Below are 21,484 nucleotides of genomic sequence, written 5' to 3' on the forward strand. Positions count from 1 at the left end.
CGATCAAAATTGGAAAAATGAACCTTTACTACTTTCAAATCTAATAAAAAAGAAAGACCGCCGCGATGTTTCTGAGAACCAAGAAAACCAAAAATGGATCATTCTCAAAAGTTGCAGTGCCAACATCAAATTATTATCTTGCAAATTTGGCGGTGTCTCTTGTTCTTGGTAAAATTCTTTTTGATACAACGGGAAAAAGATTTATTTTAGGAGATAAGAAAGCTTTACGATATGAGTTTAAGTTTCATTTATGAACCTGGCCTTTTGTTGATTTCCGTTTCTCTTTGAAATTTGCTCTGAATATGCGATTTAAAGCTAGGAGATTTTCGGAGCGCACTAATAAATGCTCGTTTTGTGCTCTGCTGATTTTGACCGATCTTTTTGACGCTCTCACAAGGAGAGCTTTACATCTTGACAGCTAAGTATTTTATTTTTCGGTTTCGCGCACCACTGGGCACTATCCTTAGGCGAGTAAATATGGCTGCTCGCCAAAAAAGAAGATTCAAGTTTCATCGTCATTTATAATCATAATGAAATCCGATCTCCTGAATATTCAAAAGAGATCCTCATAAAGTGAATCTTCATAAGAGACAAGTCTTCGTTGATTTCTCTGATCTCCCAAACGCGCCTCAAAGGGTACCAGAAAAAGCTATCGAGAATAAAATCTTTGGTACTCACCTCTTAGGCATTTATCAGCCCAATTTGAAAATGAAAAAGAAACTAGATCGATCGGAGAGGCCTTAGCCGGGATCATTTCAGCTGAACTCTAGTTCTAACACAAACACTATCCGAAGGGCGATGAAAAATTTATGAAAAGAGGTGAATTTTTGATAGATTGAATTGAATAGAGGGCGAGATGTGTGGCCTAGAATGCTTAAACTGAATTGATCCGCGGTTGACTCACATTTTGACTGCAAAATCACTAACGACTCACTTGGAAGGTCAAAAAGTTTCTCAAAAGCTCAAGTCACTCGTTTGATTCTGCATTCTCTAATTCGGAATATTCAAATAAAATTCTACCGGTATACGTCAATGTTATTCACGCTCACTTCAATGTGAATTTGGCACGAGTCTCTAAAGTTTCTTCTTCCTGTCTTTTTTTCAAGCGGCGACGGTTTTTCAGTAAAATCTACGTATAATAATACCGCCTTTGTGGTGTCGGTGTGGCAAAGGGGAAAAGTGTTGTTTGAATGGAGCTGGGTGACCTCTAAGCCTCTTGTGTCACTGTCAAGGGTTATTCGGCGGTTAAACGGCAGTAAAAAATGTAAGATTGAATCACAACGTGCTAGCTAACGTAGTATTATAGCAATTTTATTATCCGAACATATTAGGCATCAAAAGGGAGTGTCACACAAACAAGCATCAAGGGAAAAGGTAGTGTTTGAATGGTAAAACGAAGAAACTGACGATCGAAGAGGAGTATTTTCAATTATTTTCTTATCTTTATTCTTGTCTATGATAGCAGTTGAACATTGAATCTTATTGCAACAAGAATCGAAAAATTGCCTCTTTAATTACATGAATGTAGCTACTGAAAAAGTTTTTGAGAAGTCAGAAAGAATATTTGAATGAATAGTGTTTATGATTGAATTTTCAGAGGAAAGATAGCGGAATAAAATGAAACATAGCATAAGGAATTTTTTTATCACAACAAATTTTGTGCTTGAGTAGGTGGTGCTGCTTGATTAGATCCACCAGAAGGTGGTTCAATGCCAGCCTGGTAAGAGGGCATTGGTTGCTGCTGGTAGGCTCCCGCTGCTTGTTGCTGATGTTGTGGAACTTGTTGATGGTGCTGTAGGAGCGAAGCATCCGTTACTGGTGGTGTCGGTGGTGGAGCGGTGGGCTCATAGGGTCCGTTATAGGGAGATCCGGTACTGTACGCACTAGGCGGTGGAGTAAAATATTGCTGTTGTTGCGGATGGAAATTCGCTTGAGGCTGCGTGGCGAACATGTTTTGTGCGGATGCATTTGGCGGGAGATTTCCCATCGTATATCCTCGACTCTGGATCTGAGATTGATAGGCTTGCTGGTTTATGTGTTGGTTCATTTCCGCAGGCTGGGGGGTCTCTACTGGCTGGTAGCCTTGAGAGTATTGGTGAACTTGTTGAGGAGCGTATTGTTGGCCAGGTGCATACTTATTTTTTCATTATCGAAAGAAGAAATGGCAGAGTTTTACCTGCATAGACATTGAAGCCATAGAGTTGGTCAGCTGTGGTATGTAAGATGAATTCATCGTCGAGAGTTGATCCTGCATCAAGGAGTCGTAAAGCTGCAGACATTGTAAAATCTTTTCATTTAATTGTGTCAGTTCCAGCTGCTCAGTATCCATTTCAGACAATTTTGAATCAATAATAGCACCTGAAAAGTATTCCGCCATAAAAAAAGTTCAACCATCGCAGAGTTCATTTGCTTACCCATTTTAGAGCAGATCTCTTCGTTCTGTAGCATTTCAGCAGAGTCCTTTTCTTCTGACGGATCAGCAGACTCGACCTGTTCAAGAGTCTTATCGAGCAAGGCCTCGTCGACTTTGATAACGACTTTGTTCTCAGACTTCTTGGGCGGCTCTGTTTTCTGATCAAGCGTTTTGGTTACGAAATTCGCTGGGAATAAACCTAAATTGATTGTAAATTTTGACATGAATTCGTCAACTGAGCTCACCGGATTTTCCATTGAGCGATCCCTCCCACCAGTTTGGATCACACTCTTCAATCAGCGTGATAATGTCGTTTGCTTTGAAAGTCAGCTCATTGTCCTCCACCGCTTCGAAGTCGTACAGCGCCTTGACTTTGACGGCCTTTTCAGCGTTTGGCGAGGTTTGAAGAGTCGAGTAGTACAAGCTAGGCGTTTGTTGTTTCACCTTCGAATGCGTAAGTGTTTTCTTCCTTCATTAATAGTACCTTTGTTGTCTGTTTCTTTGCTTCTTCTTCTTGGAGACTCAGTTGAAGGGCGAGAGCTAAATCATCCGCTTCTTTTTGACTGTCGACTGCATCTGGATTTGTTGTCATTTGCCGCCGTTCGCTTTTCGGCTCCGGGAAATGCGTCCCGTTTGCGCGTAAGAAATGATAGAAGCTAGACAAAATCAGCATCAAAGATAGAAGGGTGGACTTACCTAACGATCATTGAAAGTTCGCTATCGTGCTCAAACTCTTTGGTCCATTTGAGAATCAGTTCTTTGCACTTTTCGCCGACAAGGTCGTTTCTGCCAACGATGGGCCTCAGTTCATTGATAAATTCTTGGCTGCATACGTTTCGCTGGAATTCTCGGCCTGAGTTTGAAGTTGCTGCATCCAGTACAACAAGAGCTTTAAGCCAAATGTTAAAACACGAAAAGGAAAACGGAGTAGACGAAACCTTGAAGAGCGACGCGAGGTATTTTATGCTGTATTTTCTTAGTTATTGAGGCCAAGCAGTCTTTAGCGTTCTTAGGAGACACTCGAGCTTTATCACAAATAGATAAAATTAAGCTCCAGTCCTCTGTAACCACGTTTTCGTTACAGGCCTTGTCTAACAGGGGATCGAACGGACTTGAATTTCCAAAAAGACCCATTTCTTATTCTAAAAATTTCGCATTTATTTCGATATTGCTAGAAAAATAAACTTTTGTCAGTAATAGAAAAATAAGTTCGAAGAAGAATAGAGCAGTTTAAAAAATAGAAAGGCCTAAGGAATGCAGCAAAGAAGGTAGAAAAGCAGCTCAATAAAAGTAATTTAGGTTCAAATCTGTGGATTCTGGAATCAATTCTTGTTTTGTAGGGCTGGTTTCTGCGCCAAGTAAATGCGCTACCTTGTCATTTTTCGTTTTGATAGCGACATCCAGCGCAGTTTCTTTCGCCCGGGATAGAATCGTCAAGTCAGCGCCATTTTCAAGCAGAATTTTCGCCGTATTAACGAGTCCATTCTTCGCGGTAAGGTGCAAGCACGTCTCTCCCTGAGCGTTTTTTTCGTTCACGCCAAATGTTGCGAGAAGATTCTTCAGTGCTTCATCGTTTCCGGAGGCGACAGCGGCATGAAGAGGAAATGCTTCGTTTTTCATTAATTTTTCGTAAGGCAGATTCCATCGTTCGATAAATTCGGCTGAAATTTAAAATATTCCTATCTGCTAACCACAGCTGGAGTCTACGAGCTCTCGAGACGCAATATCCCGATCACGTGACTAGACTTACCCATGTGCTTGTTTACTCGCAGGGCGATTTCTTTCACTTCTTCGAGTAGTTGGCTCCAGCCGGACTCGGTGAACTTTGTTTTCATGCTTTCAAGAAGCAACTTGACGGATGCAATATCACCAGACTCTACGGCCAGATGGAGGCCACTGAAATAATACAGTGAAAATCCAAAATTTGCCCACCCAAAATTTGGCCGCTTTTTGTCTAAATCCGCCTTTATTGGAACCTGGAATCAACCCAAAATTTGGCCGCTTTTTCAAAAATAAAAAAATTTTCATCAGAATCGGACCTAAATGATGCTATTTCCGATCATTTTAAGCTTTTTAGGGTGTTTTAGTCATTTAAAATGACGAAATTCTCATAAGAATGTCTTCAAACAAGCAAAAATTTGAATAAATTCGTCAAAAATCATGCCGATTTTCGAAAATTTCGAAACTTTGCTTTTTGAAGGGGAAACTTGGCTACCCGGCATAAAACCCAAAATTTGGCCGCTTTTTTCGGGAATTTACATCTGAAAACCGGCCAATTTTTGGGTTTTCACTGTACTCAAAATCGAAAAGTAGGTTATCGAGTGTACCTAAATCCGTCCTTATCAGTCGCCATCACATCAGCTTTGAATCGGAGCAGGGTCTCCACACAATCAGTCTCACCATGCCAGCATGCGTAGTGAAGCGGACTCCAACCCTGAAGGACAAAATTACTCTCTCGAACTTTATCCTTGCGTTTGTTTACGAGAAAACGCGGGAAAAACGCCACTTTGCTCAAAATTAACAAAAAGTCTCTAGAACGTAATCCCTTGCTGAGCTTGTTTTGAAAATATTTTCGAAAGTGCTTCAGTTTTGTTTTTTCGGTTTTCAGTACAACCACGTTTCGTTAAAAATATGATGCCATTTGTTCGTTTCGCCACGCCTATTCTCCGAAGAACTTTTGCATCAAGGCATGGGACTATTTAATTCCAATATACGATTCCGGTAAAACGGAAAGAAATAGCCCGTTTTAAGAACTCAAACTCATGCTGGTATGAATGCGATTCTTGGTGTCATTCTCTCTGGTGGCTTTTTGGCTGCGATGGAAAAACGGTGAGTAGCGAAAAATTGACTGAGAAATGAGTAGACTAATTGACATTTTGAAAATTATCGAAGGCCGCTGAGAACGGTTTCAGCAGGGTTCAAAATGTAGCAATATAATGCTGCTACATGCTACACGTGCTACATCCCTCAAAAAAATTCCCTGCTACATGCTACATGTGCTACATCCCCTCAGAAAAATCGCTGCTACATGCTACACTTGCTACATAAAATATAAAAAAAAATATTTTTTTCGCGAAATTTTTAAAGTCAAACTAGATTACTTTTTAGCTAATAAACACTGTAAGGTATCAAAAGAGACGTTGAAAATAGTATGAGGCTGAAAAATCGTCTCTTCCGACAAATTTCACTGTAAAATGTATTCTTGTCATGTTTTTGTTGAAATATTGCATTCTAGAACAAAATTGTTGCTTTCTCACGAAAATTTTCTGCAGAATTTCGGAGTCAATAATAACAATTCTGCTCTGGAATTTTCTTTAAGCGAACAAAAATCTTCACCCCCAAAAAAATATAGCAATGTAGCAAGCTACCCTTTGCTACACGTTTTTTGAACGCTGCTACATGCTACACCTGCTACATCAGCATGTAGCAAATATGTAGCAATTGCTACATTGCTACATTACTACACTGCTACATTTGGAACCCTGGGTTTCAGACCAAATGACCCGGTGTTAATTTGGTTCAAATTAATGGCGAACTTTCGAAACCAACTAACGATACATTTTCAGATATCCAGGCTCGACTGGTCTCGGACAAGCTTTACCTTCGACATCAGAGAAGAATTGACAGTGTCAACGTCCATCCCGCTCTCCAAAGCGCTTCTGATGAAGTTCTCTGCGCCATGACTGGCCGCGATATGAAGAGCCGTTCTTCCCTTTGCATCGACTGCGTCCAAGGGAAGCTTGTATTCTGAAGAAGGCATGAATAAATCGTTCGTTTTCTGTTCAAATTATGAATCAAAGAGTGACTCTCGTAATGCGATTCACTCTTTCATTTGTTTTTATGTCTTATTATAAGCAAGATTTGATTAAGGGAGTAGAATAATGGAGGGATTAAAAAACTGAAAAGCGCTTTGGCCCTGGCACTCACTTGTGTAAGCTTGGATTAAATTATGAGCATCCCGCTGGGCTGCGCAATGCAGAGGCGTCCATTCATTCTTTGGCAGCGTCGCAAAAGGGTCAGCGCCTCTATACAAGAGGACCAGGCTGCAGTTCAACTTGTTCAGCTGCGCGGCAAGGTGGAGAAGGGTTAAACTCTTTTAGGGAGATTTATAAAGATAAATATCTTATTGGCATTAGCATTCAGTTGCGTCCTTTTAGGCTGCTATCAACCATCAAGCAAGGCTAAAGCCAAGATAATGGTCAGCCATAAGAAAATCGAGAATACCGCATAAGGCGGCGTGAGAAACCCGCAAGATATCATACGCATCTCGCCGATGCACGCTAATTTTCTACATTACCAGTTCTGCATTAATAAAAAACCTGCCTGTTCATTTCGCAAACTGATCAACCTCGGATTCTCCTTTATCGCATTATCAAGCGCCCTGTCATTGTCTGTTTGCAACAACTGTATGATTGCCTGACTGATTAGCATTCTAAAACCACGAATTTCAAGACACAAGAAATAGCAATTGTTTTTTCGATATTTTATAATGTATTCGAATCGTTGTGAGAAAAGAAGGTGCAACAAGGTTCATTTCTTCGGGAATATTTTTTTCAGAATATTTTGTGAAGAACATGATTTTCGGGTTGTCTATTGAGTATAATGAGGGAATGAAATGGAGGTAAAGTATTCCGGAAGTATAGAAGAAGCGATCTCAGACCTATCAGAGCATTTTGTTCTATCGTTTTTTTTTTGCTTGACAAAGAGAAACCCTAAAGTTAACAAATAAAGCGACAAAACAAAAAGTCAAGGTCGTCAAGGATCAGAAATAAGTGACAAGGTTACAGTAAAAAATAAAAAGATAAAGAACGGGTTGAAATGGGCCTTTGGCGAGGTTGGTGAAAATTCATTTATGGCGAAATTGGATTTAGATTAAAATTTTCTTCTTCAGAAATGAATACCATCAATCTCCGCCCGTCTAAAATTCCCAGGTGAGTCAGAAGCCCGACGGTCTATTACTGGCAATTTGTCAGTAAATTGGACCGACATTTGTAACCGATCGATCTTGCTAAAGTTGAACTTGTGAACTTTGGCCTTGGATTTTTGAACGGGCGAAAAATGATCGAGCTTCAATTTTCCAACCAAATTTATATAAAAAGCTAAGCTGAAGAAAACAAAATGAAAAAAGGTCTCTTTCAATCGTGTCACGTGACTAATAATTCAGTCTTTTTGCGGTGAATTGTTTGAAATCATTAAAGTTATGGAAGAAAACTCAAAAAAGAAAGTTTTGTAAGTGTTTTAAAGTTTCGTTGAGTCTTAAAGTTTTGTTTGCTTTTTAGAAACACAGACAGCTACAGGTGTTTTTTTTTTCAAGTTTCGAGTTGGTGTTTTTGTTCGATTGTGCGAGTGTTGGCGCGTGGCCAGCGCAGGAAAAAGCAACTCGAGTTGCCACTAAACAACTCGACAGCTTTTAAATTTAGCCCGTTTCGGCAAGAAGCTCTGGTGTTCTATTTTGTTGGGCGAAGCAGTGAGCGATCACGTGATGTGGAAGTGTGGAACGATGTGGAGAAGTAAAAGGACTGGACTTGACGTTTTTAGGTGAACTCTTCTTCAAGGGACCACGATCGCACTGTCAGTACTAATGTGGCTTATTGCCTCGTCAGAAACGGAGCTGGTGGCGGGTTCGGAGTCCTTGCGCGCGCTTGGAGAGGCAGAACTCGTCGACAGGGCCTTGGGCGTGAGGCTGCGATCCATCCGGCCGTCGTGCGGAGCAGAGAGAATATTTCCCTGATGATCCGCGTAGAAGAGCCCCAACGATTTTCCACGGCTCTTGCGAGCTTCTGTTGCTGATTCGCGGCGAACTTTTATGGAATCAAGATTTGTTTTTGAATTATGCAACTTTAAAGTATAAACTTCGTTAGCCTACTTTTCATCTATAGAGTCACGATTATTTGTCATCTACTGTAGATGATCTACATGTAGCGCCTTATCACCCTCCTGTCCTAAGAAAGGTCAATTTTGATCAAGTTTGACTAGTGAATTAATTATTTGAATAAATGGTCGTTCTGAACTGATCTCAATCCATTCCTTTTCCATTCGTTTGGAAGACATACATGACCTCTTCTTCTATAGATCCGTCTTCGCTTAAAATTCTGATCTGCCCGGAGCCATAGTGAGAGCCGCCGTACTTCTTGTAGAAGCAAACGCCGACCGATATGATGATGATGGCGAGGAGAACGCAGGAGGAAGTAATCAGCATCAGTGTCAGCCTAAAAAAGAAAGTAATCATCGATTAGGCCCGTTAGCCTGCGCGTTATAGAACAAAAATAAATCAATAAAACGCTTCGAAAGAGCTTGAAGCTTTTAGGGCCAGAACTGTCAACTTACAGACAGCTACATTTACCATTTGAGGAAAAGAAATTAGCTTTAAAATTGAGCAAACAAAATTAACCTATCAAAACGAATCAGCACATTTTCCAGCTAAACTTGATAATTCAAATGAATTTCAGAAAATTGATTTTCATTAAACTACGTATCAAAAATATCTTAAAGTCTGAGACGTGCGTCAGCGATAAAAAAAACGATCTCCACCCATCAATAATCGCCCAGTAATTGATCTGCTGGTCCGTGAGAACAAATACGGGCGGGCAAAAATCATCCCCCGACACCTCCCCAGACAGTAGACTGGTATTTTCTCACAGTAACGTAAGCAGGCCTCGGAAACTATTTTTATTGCGTTACTTTTTCCTGTTATTTCAAAATAAAACGCTCTTTTTCGACGGACAAGGAGAATCTTGGAAGAAAACCTATGATGTCTTTTGCTGATCGATGATCAGTCACGAGGTCACGTGTGTTCTTTTGGGTATATATTTAAAAGAGCTTATGGCTACATGTAGCCTGCTGCTGTGTGCCATTATAAGACCAGTCAGAAAATGGCAGTAGATCTTGTCAAATCTTCGAATTTTTCGCGCGTCTTTTAGTGTGTCATCAGTAGATCCAAAAACTTGATAAAAGCTAAATTAGCTACCGCGATTATCATTCCTGAATGACGGACTCTCATCCGTCATTCAGTCGTTTGGACATTTTACAATGCAAAATTTGTCCGAACGAGCGAAAATTGCGTGGGCGGCCCTGATTGTCCCGTCACTCAGAAATGATAATCATGGTATAATATTATATTAGTGCTCGGGAAAAACAGTTTACGCCTGGCTGAATTCGACAACAACGATTTCAGGAGAGCCTATACTGGATAGGGAGCATATTGAGTTTCAACGAAAACTTCTTTCTCAAAATCGAGAAGCCGCTTGCGGCCTCGTTCAAACGAAAAATATAAACGCGGCTTTAGCGGCTCTTTTACTCGCAGCCGCAAGCGGTTTCTTGATTTTCAGTTAGATTCGGTTTCTATTTTTCCGTCCCTTGCTGCGTATCATGCATAATTAAGGATCTGCCACTTTTCGATGAGGAATCTCATTAGGAATTCAGCTTTCTCGCTGTGATATGGTCTCGTGAGCCAAAAATAATAAAATAGAATGGATAAAATAGAATTTTTTATTCTGTAGTTCAATAATTGAACCTTCGCCAGTAGGAGAAGCTCCTTAGAATTTATATCATAAGGTCAATGCATATTGATAGAGTTCCAGTTCGAATTCGATTTTCTAAAAGAATTGAGAATATTTGAGTGTGAAGTTTTTACGAGTTTACACTTTTCTTTCCAAGTTCTTCTGTTTAGTTTCATCGTAAAAATGGAAATTCTCATGGCTACGAAAATAGAGCGTCTACTTTTACTGTTGGAAATTTCCAGAGGGCTAAAGCAAGTAGGGTTAAAGTCGAAAAGTGGTAGTTTCAAGGCAAGACAGTATCAACGCCATCTCGAGATTGACGCAAATTTACTGTGTTTGGCAAGTTTCCCATTATAAGAAATTTAAGGGAGAAGAGCTCTGAGACGAGTTTTTTACGATTATTAGTTGTAATACGGGGGTTTTTGGCGGATGACGTGTGAATGTGTGTTTTGAAGTTTTATTACCGGAAAAGGGCTGGAGTGAAAAGGTTCCTTTTGATTCCAGATTTTGATTTAAAAAAACAACGAGAAATTATTTTACGATTGTTTACGAAAATCATGTTATTGAGAAGCCTCGTTTGAAAAGGGGGACCAGGGCTGGATATTTTGAAATCAACAAAAATCTCAAACCCCGAAAAAAACATGAATCATCATCTCATCCGTTTCAAAAATGCAATCTCAGAAAATTTTCTGTCTGAGATCTCAATTTTCGATTTTGCAAAAAAATGATATTTGAAATGCTGAGATCTCAATTATCTCAGAAAACTGCGTGAGTTGGATACGCGTGTTGCAATGAAATGAAATTTGAAATTCTGAGATCTCAAGCATTTCAGGTCCATCTGAACCAATCACAAGTCTTGCTCTAAGCCCGCGACGTTTGTCCGCGGCCCTCGCGCGGTTTGCAAAATTTTGAGATTTGAGATCTCGAGATCTCAGCAATCTCAAGAATGGAAAAAATTATGACGAGGGAGTTGCAATAATATTGAAATTTGAGATTTGTTGAGATGGTGCAAAATTTTGAGATAGAAATGAGATAAAAATTGATTTGAAATTTTTGCTGATTTCAAAATATCCAGCCCTGAGGGGGACTCTCTGGTGATTATTTTTCGAAAATTCTGGCGAAAATGATGAATCGATTCGCGGAAGAAGGGCCAAAGAATGAGAGAAAACCTCTGATTTTTAAAGACATCGGCCACAGCTTCGGTCATTTGCATTTCGCCTGTGGTTGCATTTTGCGCCGCAGCGAGCCACGGCAACGAAACGACGAGGATTCTTCGTAAAGTCTTCATCTCTTTCTTCAAATTGGTATTTTTGCAGAGATTTTTTCGTAACTTCTCATTTTTCTTCTTTCAGCTTCTCTTTTCGATTTTTCTTCGTTGTCAAATCTCTCTTTTTTCTTCTTTGATAAAAGGATTAGAAAGGGTGTAAAAACAGGCCTTTTCTTGACACTTGCTTTTGGCGATGAAAAAATTAAAGGAGAATAAAGAGGCGGGCTGCTGTTTTGTGTAGATTTCGCCCTATGGCCGCGGCGCAGCCCGAGCGCGCGAAGTCGGAACTCGCGAGCGCCCCACTCGATAACTTTAATTCCGACTCGAAAACCTCGATCGAGCCAGTTCGCCCAGCTGAAAATCGCTCTAATTCGAGCCGATAAAGGAGACCGAACTAACTGCTAACCGTGAAGTCGCCTGCGGCTTCGAGTGAAGGAATAAATTAGCCGCGTGTAGCGCGGCTTTTGCTTTTTCGTTCGAAGCCGCAAAAGACTTCTCGGACGATTTTTAATAAGGAATTCTGAGTGAAATTCTTACCCCCCTTTTTTATTAGCTCATTGGAAAGAGCGTAAAAAGTTATTCCAGAATCGCCCGGAAAAGGATGAAATTTCCAAAGAAATGACGTCATGGCACGATTCACAGCACGATTCACAGCTAGATCTATTCAAAAGTTTGTTAATAAATACGATTATCATTTGGGAAATCAAAATTTTAATTAAACATTATTCAGAATCGTTTTTCTTCTTGAAACCATGAAAATGCCTTGGTAGATCCTCCTCAGACAAAATCAGACGTCGATCCTCTTCATATCCTTGAGTTTGACGTCAGAAAACTCCTCTATTGGAAGCACTCTTCTGCATAATGCATACGAATACCGATGAGGAGGATTTTAGATTAACCTTTTTGGCTGGAAAAGAAATTAGTTTTCAAAAAATGATATAAAATTTTCAAATATCCAATTCGAAATGAATCTCCATTTTCTTTATTTCAAAATTTCGAACACTTGAATAGATTCTGATAATAAAAGAGAATAGATCTGTATATTTTATTCCCCAGGGTAATATGTAAGATTAGCCGGGCATGTTCACTTGCAATCCTTTCATCCTTTATTACAAGATCAACTGATGACGTCGAGTTTTCCGACACGCCAGACTTGAGGGGTCTTTTTTCGTTGATTTCCTCCCTCAGCACTTTTTCTGCAAAAGTCAATCGAGAACATTTTTCCTTGAAAGCGTCGTCTCTAAAAGGACAGGCAAGATGTTGGATCCAGTGAAGTGAGGAAGGAGTAAATATCAAACCCTCAAATTTGCACTCTTTATCTCGAGCTGTTTGTTTTTGGCCAGCGACTGGGGCCCACCTGACCAGCTGCTTGGTCTGCTCTTAATTAAATTGACATTTTACGATGCTCAAATTAGAATCAGAAAAAAATGTATGACGAGAATAACATCCGATGCCAAATGATCTTCACGTGATTCCTGATTCTTGAATGCGTGAATCTTAATGAATAGAAAACCTAATAATTTTACGATCTGCTTATTATTTTCTCACGCGTTTGAGAAAATCGAAAGCCTAACATGAAAAGTGGAGGTTCATTACTTCGAAAATAAGCGGTTATGATTTCAATTTGCATCACGGAGTTCCTCAATGAACTTGATGCAAGAAAAAAAAACGCAAATAATAGTAGTGCTATTTGCCTTGGTTAGGCATTTCAGCTGGAAAATATTTAGCTTGGCCTCAATTTTTAGCTCTATCCTGAGCAGATCTTGTTGATGTTTGAGGAAGATAACGAGCCTGAAATCGAAAAAAGAAAATCGCAGAAGTTAATCCGCCACGGAATCCTCGAAATGTTCAAATATTTGGAACCTGATTTGAATCACACCCCTTGCCCGAGCAATTACGCGCTTGAAACTTGCAGAAAACGTAATCTCATAAACTTTTCATATTCAAGGAATTTTCTAAAAAGATGCCTTTCAAAATTTTATGACTTCGCTGATTCCACCTGCTGAATTTTCAACAAAAGAAAGCCTCGAAAAGATTAATTATTAATTATAAAAATGGAAGATTCTGTTTCTCATTTTTATTTGAAGGAAGAGCAGAAATGCAGTCTTTTCTTTGTTGGTTCCAAAAATAGCGAGCTTTTATTGTGAAATGCCTCGTTGCCATGTAGACCGGGTTCGCTGGTACTCAGTTTCGCGCCAGTAGCCACGCTAAAGTTAGAATTAGTAATTAACGATTTCTGTAACGCACAAAGATGTTTTCATTATTTACTTGTCTTTGAGTGAACCACAGTCATCTGGCCGAGTCACTCATGAAATATTAAGAACCTACTATTGACGCAAAACTATTGAAATGTTTTTCAATTGACGACTTCTGATGAGTCAAAATATTAATTTCAGTAGTTATTTTAATTTAAATTGAAAGCTGGATGTCTCGCAAAAAAAAACAAAAACTGGCACTGACCTTTAGCGGAGCTGGTTTCTCGTTCTCATTTGTCAGATCGTTGGACCAGAGTCCATTTTCGTCAAAGCCGGCCTTGGATAGTTCGAGTTCATCGAGTTTTGTTTGGATCTCGTCACGTGGAAGTTGACCAAGCGAGCCCCATTCCCGTACCCAATCTACTTTGTTGACGGTAATTGTGATTTTGCCAGCGCCATTATAACCAGTTCGAGTTCTGAAGTTCTGCTTATTTTGGGCTGCCATTTAAAGGCTGGGTTACCTTATATCGAGATTTTCAGTTGATCCCGTATTTAATGGCACAGCAAACACACCAGCAAGAGCTGAAATAGTAAGATTAAAAGTCGCTAAAGAAAAGAGTTCCGGTCGAAAAGTATCCGATATTAGGTTACCTAAGAAGAAAGAGAACTTCATCGCCGGCCGTTTATCTCTTTCGACGTAAAGCCAAAATAAGTTTACAGTCAGATCTGTAAAGTCTCCTGCCGCACCATGTTTACGCTCTGGATCCAAGCACAAACATTGCAAACATTGCGTTCTGCATTTTTCTGAAACCCGGCCAAAAGCCACAAATGCAAAAGTTCATGGAGCCGGAGTTGATTGGCCTCGTCCAGGACATGTCGGATAAAGGGGTCCAAAACATCATTCTTGTTCTACTAGAATTAAAAAAAAAAATAAAATGTGGAGAAAGTGTCTTATTTATGGCGCAATTTTTCTTTTAGGAAAAGGTTTAATATCCAATGTTTTCAAGAGAAGAATTCAATTAAACCTAGCGAAAGGGGCACTGCAAATTGTTTCGACAAGAATTCAAAGATTCAGGTTATGGCCACTAGAATTGCTCAGGGAGACTGAAGCGATAACTCAAGAAGATGCAAGAGAAGTGATTCTTTACTCCGAGTCTGGTAAGAATATGTTATATCTTGTCAGCATTTTTGTATTTTCAGCATTCTACTATTCTTTCTTCAAAAAAGCTGCTCTTGGCGGGGATCTAACACGTGATTTACGTGCTCAACATCGCGAACGGATTAACCCGTTGAAAGAATATACAATTCTTCCGGAGAGAATTTTCGCGTGGATTTATCGGAGCACAGGTGCAAAGTCTCAGTCGATGGTCTTATGGTATCTGGGGAATGTTTCGTATTTCCAGGGACTCTTATCGGTCACACTCGGAATATTGATACTCAAGCTGACGAATGTGAAAAGTGCTCTGCTAGCTCAGGCACTTTTTATTGCCATGGGACTACGGACGTGGTTATGAATTGCTTTTATAAGTCTTGTTGATTTTTAAATAAAGGATGAGCTTAGAAGAAATAACCAAAAAATGAGAGGGTAGCCGAACAGCCCTGGCATTTTGTTTGCGCGAGAGCTTTGGAATTCCACTGTTCGTGATGAAAACTTATTTTGTCATTCGAGGAGCCACGACGGATAAGACTGGTCAATGTTCAAGGTTACTGCAAATCGTATTTGGCGTCTCGATGCTCTTGACCTGGCAGTTTTCGCAATTTCTTCTCCTGGCAGAACTTCTTGCTGTCGCGAGTTTGTTTATGTTCAACTTAGGCATGGGTTTATTATTACGATTTAAATTAACCTTACTTATTCAAAACAACATATTTTAACCGAATGAAACAGCAACGGAATCGCAATTATTGGACTTGGGACTTGTCAATTTGATCAGCTTACTCAAGGAATCGCTTGATAAAAGTTCAAGTGTGGACTTTGTCATTTTCTTCCATCGCTATTTATAATTCAATTTTCAATATCGAAAATTGACTCTTTTAATTGACACGCAGAATATAGTTAAATGAACTGACGGCTGACGCAGCAAATGTTGAGCGGTGAAAAAGGGGCACTACTTACGATATAACGACCCATTTATTATCCAGTCCTTTGCGTTATCGATTGCTTTGGGGACACAAGTTCTTAGACTGCCAGTAATTCGCCAGTATCGAAATTATATCAAACTTCCAATCGCACTGGCGACGGGGTTATTGGTGAAGTTTGTCTTAAGTTCACTAGGAACGGAGTCAGAATGGATCTTCCTTGATTTCATTGTGCATTTAATAGTGTCGTCATTGGAGAAAACCTAATCTGATCCCGTTAAAAGGACCATCAACTCGTAACGCGCATATAATCGAATATCTGAAAGAGCAATTAGGCCTCACTCGGACGACATTATTCTCCGCGCGGCTATATACATGCGACGATACATTTGGATACTTGCCCTTTGCGGATTGCTTAATGCTATCAAAGAATCTAATATTGCCGTTGACCGTTTTTGCGGCGTGTCTCCTGGCCTACAGAGCTTTTAGCAATGGCCTTAGCACTGGCGGCAGGACTGTTCTCAAACCGTATCTTCGCGCCGAAAACTACATCTTTGCTCTCTCATTAATTCTCCTCTGCCTTGCAGTGCTCACCAGACGCCTCAAATTTGTCTTCATACCGTTCGGAATCATTACTGCATCATTGATGTCAGCCAAACTGGAAAATAAGATAAAATTTGGGAAATGGCTCTTTTTAGTTGCGCAGATTGCAATCATCATCAATCATGGATTTCAAAGTTACAATTCTGTTAAACAGGTCGCATTCACACCGTCCACTTGGGAGCAAATTCAGGTATTGTAGGTGTTTACAGAGCTGCTTAAAGTATCTCTACAAGGTCCTGCAATTTATCAAGACAAATATCAAAAAACCTTCCGTTTTCACCGGAAACATGGCAACAATGGCGATGATCTACGTCGGAACAAATCATACGGTCACCAATAATCCACACTTTGAGTCGGTCAACAGCCAAGAGGCGAATACAAAAGCATATCAAGTCTACGGCCGACAGAGTAACCAAGAGTACTGGGAAGAATTACTCAGGCGCGGAATAACGCATGTTGTTGTAAATATGCATGAATGCGTAAGGACAGGGTTCATCTGCTCGGTTTTTCTATGAGAATTAGTCTGGATACTGTTAATTATCTCGCAAAATATATGAGCCCATCGAAAGATCTAATGATAAAAAATGCTCTGTAGCAGACTCGATAGATCTTCATAACGGCGATGCGTCTTTTGGTAAGTCGCTGGAGCAAACAATTGATATTTTGATGATTTATTTTAAGTTGACGGAAGATTTTCGAAGAAAGAAGATTTGAAGCCACGATGGTGTTCGTTTATCAACGATGAGTACGATGTCTACAGCTATTACATGAGTTTGCCGGACGATGCGAAGAAAGAATTCAAAATTGATGAAGAGACAGCACCTTACAGGATAGTGTTAAAAGTTAATTTCATAGATCAAAAGTAGAATTTTATTCTGACGTTTTTATAACACAGTTAAAGAGACGAAAGCTCTGGAACGACTGGGCGAGAACTTTTCAATCTCATATTTGACAATGGAAATACGAAAATTTACCATGTGACGGTAGCGGCCAAACAGAAAGAATCAGATGAAATAAAATGGCTCTAGTATTTTCTAGTTTATTCAAATACAGTTAACCTTACGACGACAAACGAAAATTTCCCCCTACGACGACAATGTGTCGTATATGACACATTGCCTTTACTGCCCTCTAGAGGCGACTATAGAGGCCAAAGCAGGGCCTTATGCCACATTGGAACCAAAATTATACTCTGGAACAAAATTCAAGCCTCCACTCTAACCCGAACTCGAACCAAAATCCCCGAAAAAATGTATAATTTTGCCGGCGGAATATATCCTACCGACGACAATGTGTCGTATATGACACATCGCCTCTACCGCCTTCTAGAGGCCATTTTATAGGCCGAACTCCGGTCTAAATAAAAGCTCGAGCCCAAATCAGAATCTGGGACAGTTCTTAGACCCAGACAGATACCCAAACCCGACCCAGAACCCAAAAATTCAATTTCTTCTTCGGCGGAAAAAAGTCCTACCGACGACAATGTGTCATATATGACACATTTTCAATGCATTCGTGTGTCATATACGACACACTAGTAGCGAAGCGAAATTCGCTATTCTCATGCATTTGTAGCGAAGCAGCGCCCATTAAGTTGATACCTCGTGAAAGCTTAGCGAAAAGTAGGGGCATAAAGGGGGGTCAGCGAAATTCTTAGACCATGTTACAAATGAGTAACGGGCGTTTGAAACTCTTGGTGTCATATATGACACACTTGGCGTCGTAAGGTTAAGACGATATATGAGCTTAGGCGTATTATGCAGTAAACATTTATAGCGTGTTCAAATCAGCAAGCATAATCAGACTAGAAAAGAAGAAATATAGAAAATATATTACAACATACGAAAATGATAAATAAACAGAAAAGAAATGAGCTTATAGCATTGGAAAGGTATTCAACGAAACAAATAACTTTTTGGAGGTAGGGGGCAACAAAGTTTCTGAGTCGTATACATCTCTGTTTGACATATTCAAAGACTAGTCCTGGCAAGAAAAGCAGAAAAAGAGCAATAAATATATCGCTCACTCCACAGAATGAAAGTATTTTAAAGAATAGATTCAACCACTTTCGTAGATAATCTTCAATCCGTAGAAACACACTTCCACTCATAAAAAATCCTGCTTAGTTAATTTTCTTAAAAGTAAATTACAACGTGGGGTAGCCCAGCAGATGCGCTCAAGAGTAAAATTTTAGTTTGCAGAGTGACACTCTTCGCGCAAATAGCTATTGAAATTTGAAGATATATTTAACTCGCCTCAATGAGCGGCCCAATTCTCTATCATTTTTTCGAGTTCCTGCCAAGCTGGATTGTAGAGATCATCAATGTTTTGCGTAGAAGCGGGCTTAACGACATCTGGATACTTCTTTTCCTGACATTCATTCCTGCTTACTTCCTTACTTCACTTGGAGGGCGAATCGCGAATCTAATCAGAAGAGTGCTTGATATTATTTCCTATTTTATAAATGGTTATTATAGAATTCTTTACATGATGAATCCAGGTTTCAGAACGGTAAAAGATAGAACATAGTATTTAACTTTTGAGTTTAAGGGCTTTATCTATCTTTCAATGATTTGTGGAACACTTCTTTGCTACAAATTTCTGAACACCGTAGCAATCATCAGTACAAATAACGCAAACGTCCGAATAGAAACTATACAGAAGGAACTACTCGAGAATGGATTCGCAAGAACAAATCAGATTGGCGCTGACCGTGGTTAGCTTCTTATCAATTTTCGAATAAACGAACATGATACGAAAATAAATTAATCATAAAAGCATCTTCGATCAAAATTTATTAAAGATTCTGAAGAGGAGACATATCTTTTTGTGGCTGGGTTCGGATCGAGCCTCCTATCGCCAAGCTAAAAGGGATTATAATCAGGAATATAAAGAAAAAATACGTCTGAATTGAGCGAGATCGTGGTCGATCAGGAGGTTTTCCAAAATAGCATTTGCAGAACTTTCTGAACTTCGCCCGAATTCGCCGGCTTATAACAGATACAATATCGTCCATAAATCGGATGATCGATAGAAAGCTAAACGATTAGAATTGAAGGGGCAATCGTTAAAACCTTATTCCAAGAACGAGTCCAGTAGAGCCACCCAGTTCAGAGAAGAATTGACTGAGGTTATACTCGTTTCGTTGGTGTCGTTTTGTGATAACAAGCTATCGAATAAATAGAGAAACTAACGGTTATCGACCGAAATGAACCTGAGGAAAGAAAATTTGAAAAGCAGCGATATCGATTCCGTGAGCTCCCTGTGAGACGCTGTACTTGGCCAGTGTTCGATAAATTGGCTCGTGGTATTTTCCATATTCGACGTTACGAGTAAAAACACTAGAATTAGTTTCGATGCAGATAAACGTTTGTACCTCTCGACGCATTCTCGGGGACATGAAGAACACTCTGTGAAGTTGTAAAGCATAAATTGGGGTGAAATGCACATTGCATGTGTTCGAAATTTGCACGGAGGAAAGTCCTTGTAATTCGGAAGATAAGGCGGAACGCATTTGCATGTTTTTACGATGTTCTTGTAGCGGCATTCTTCGAGACAGTTTTCTCTGGTATAGTAAGGGAAGAAGTCGAGTTCCTGACGTCCACAGTTTTCGTTGAGCTATAAAATATGATTCGTTGGGATATGATTTTCAAGAAGACTTACGTATGTGTTTTGATGAGGATAGAGCGCGATTTGTGTGAGACGATTCGGGAGGGCAAAAGTAGATCTAGCTTCGACCATTACATCTTCTTTGGCACTGTCGCCATAAAATACCGTCATCCCATCAACAAACTGCAATGTGCCAGTTGTGGTGTCTGTTTTGTTATAAGCCGCGTAAAATATGAAACTTGATTGAGGACCGGGGATGGATACGTTCCATTCTATCAGTGGGTTTACAAAGCTTAGTAATTCGGGAGAAAATAAAATTAGAAGTAATATGAGATCGAGGTTTATTTGATTTGTAAAGCCCTCTCCTGATCCATTAAATTTATAAAAAGAACACCACCCGTATCGAGTTAGAACTTGAGTAGGCTGAGGACATTTCTGCATGTTTATCTGACAGCGTAATATGACAACTTCAGGCCTCGTTGAAAGGAAGAACTCTCCAAGATCCAAATTATCAAACATTGTTAAATTAAATTCCTCAGGACTGTCGAAATAATTTCCGTAGAATGTCGATATGTACTGTTCTTCAATAAACATATTTATAAGAGCCGTTAGTAGGATAGGGGTTAGGTTTATAAACAACGCATTCTACCTAGCTGAGGATAGTCCTGAAAATACTTCTTTAGTTTCCACCGTGAGTGCTGAGAATTCAAGCAGGCCCAGATCTGAACCATCTGGAGCGAGGTTTGAAGCTCCGTTTCTGTGAGCATACTCGTTGGCTTTTCATAGTAACGCTAGTACACAATAATTAAATGCTAAAGGTTGATTTCACACCTCAAAATGATCCCAAATCGTAAACATAGAATACAATGTGGCTGTACAAATCAAAGCACCCCAGAAAAGTCGCCTACCGACGGAGCTTTCAGCGCTAGTAAGAAACTGAAAGAGGTTAGTGACCATCTATACTTGGATAGAGCAAGTGCTAACCTCGCAATTTTGAGGCATCAGCCTTCTTGAATCGGTATTTCTGCTATTCATTTGTTCAATATTGTCTCTGCTTATACTTTTTCAACAAAACAAGGATGATCTTGATCTCTTTTATGTGCCACTTTTGACATGAAAAACCAAGAGTGTGAAATAATTCACTGGAAATGGGATAATCCTAGTGGATTTTACCTGAATTCATTTAACGGCGCACGATACTTTTTGGTAACCGCAGACGTCAAAAGAGAAATCATGCGGCTTCCAACGAGCATCAGTTTTTTCTTGGATCCGAGGAGATCCGTCGCAAGGAACTGAGCTTCAATCTCATTATTGGGGAATGAAGACTAAGTTTGTGAGGACTAGGTTCGTGGGACTAGGTTCGTGGTGGGTTCTGCCAGAGTATTGAAATCGGGCTATATTTTAGGGCAGTAAGGGAAATGGGTTGATGACAAGGTTCGTGTGACTAGGTTGGTGACTTTTTAAATGGTAAAGATTTTTGGTCAGTAGAGGAAATGGGTTGATGACTAGGTTCGTGGGACTAGGTTCGTGGGTTTTTGAACAAGCAAAATGTAGGATTTTATATCCCAAATGAGTCCCACGAACCTAGTCACCAATCCATTTCCTTTACTGACCGAAAATCTATTCCATTTAAAAAGTCACGAACCTAGTCCCACGAACCTAGTCATCAACCCATTTCCTTCTCAACGAAAATGGTGAAGATACAAAAAATACAAATAAAAATCCAAATTCCACGAACGTAGTCTCACGAACCTAGTCCCACGAACCTAGTCATCAACTCATTTTCTTTACTGACCGAAAATCTATTCCATTTAAAAAGTCA

General features: G+C 39.8%; 4 protein-coding genes and 2 long non-coding RNA genes across 6 annotated transcripts; 2 read left to right on the forward strand and 4 right to left on the reverse strand.

Moving 5' to 3' along the window:
* Positions 1-23: 23 nt before the first annotated feature.
* Positions 24-3,551, reverse strand: LOC145699307 (signal transducing adapter molecule 2-like). The gene is made up of 7 exons (XM_081776577.1): positions 3,352-3,551; positions 3,110-3,302; positions 2,898-3,069; positions 2,659-2,857; positions 2,415-2,612; positions 2,177-2,358; positions 24-2,134 (listed from the first exon to the last, which is right to left on the reverse strand). The coding sequence occupies exons 1-7, from the start codon at positions 3,545-3,547 to the stop codon at positions 1,646-1,648; spliced, it is 1,629 nt and encodes a 542-aa protein (XP_081632703.1). The 5' UTR covers positions 3,548-3,551; the 3' UTR covers positions 24-1,645.
* A 23-nt stretch (positions 3,552-3,574) lies between these two features.
* LOC145699310 (NAD-capped RNA hydrolase NUDT12-like) lies at positions 3,575-4,868 on the reverse strand. The gene is made up of 3 exons (XM_081776579.1): positions 4,741-4,868; positions 4,164-4,309; positions 3,575-4,074 (listed from the first exon to the last, which is right to left on the reverse strand). Exons 1-3 carry the CDS (start codon positions 4,764-4,766, stop codon positions 3,695-3,697), a joined length of 552 nt encoding a protein of 183 aa, XP_081632705.1. The 5' UTR covers positions 4,767-4,868; the 3' UTR covers positions 3,575-3,694.
* Positions 4,869-4,942: 74 nt separating this feature from the next.
* On the forward strand, positions 4,943-6,200 carry LOC145699312 (uncharacterized). Its single transcript, XR_014133996.1, has 3 exons — positions 4,943-5,100; positions 5,165-5,242; positions 5,980-6,200. It is a non-coding gene; the product is annotated as an uncharacterized LOC145699312 (long non-coding RNA).
* A 676-nt stretch (positions 6,201-6,876) lies between these two features.
* LOC145699309 (uncharacterized) lies at positions 6,877-11,431 on the reverse strand. Its single transcript, XM_081776578.1, has 3 exons — positions 11,082-11,431; positions 8,441-8,622; positions 6,877-8,214 (listed from the first exon to the last, which is right to left on the reverse strand). The coding sequence occupies exons 1-3, from the start codon at positions 11,198-11,200 to the stop codon at positions 7,964-7,966; spliced, it is 552 nt and encodes a 183-aa protein (XP_081632704.1). The 5' UTR covers positions 11,201-11,431; the 3' UTR covers positions 6,877-7,963.
* A 1,818-nt stretch (positions 11,432-13,249) lies between these two features.
* Positions 13,250-14,087, reverse strand: LOC145699358 (uncharacterized). Its single transcript, XM_081776627.1, has 4 exons — positions 14,026-14,087; positions 13,896-13,956; positions 13,640-13,850; positions 13,250-13,386 (listed from the first exon to the last, which is right to left on the reverse strand). Exons 1-4 carry the CDS (start codon positions 14,045-14,047, stop codon positions 13,318-13,320), a joined length of 363 nt encoding a protein of 120 aa, XP_081632753.1. The 5' UTR covers positions 14,048-14,087; the 3' UTR covers positions 13,250-13,317.
* Positions 14,088-14,405: 318 nt separating this feature from the next.
* On the forward strand, positions 14,406-15,181 carry LOC145700011 (uncharacterized). The gene is made up of 3 exons (XR_014134127.1): positions 14,406-14,532; positions 14,575-14,881; positions 14,964-15,181. It is a non-coding gene; the product is annotated as an uncharacterized LOC145700011 (long non-coding RNA).
* The last annotated feature ends 6,303 nt before the right edge of the window (positions 15,182-21,484 follow it).

The sequence above is a fragment of the Oikopleura dioica genome, chromosome 2, assembly GCF_907165135.1.
Source record: "Oikopleura dioica chromosome 2, OKI2018_I68_1.0, whole genome shotgun sequence".
Taxonomy (NCBI): Eukaryota; Metazoa; Chordata; class Appendicularia; order Copelata; family Oikopleuridae; genus Oikopleura; species Oikopleura dioica.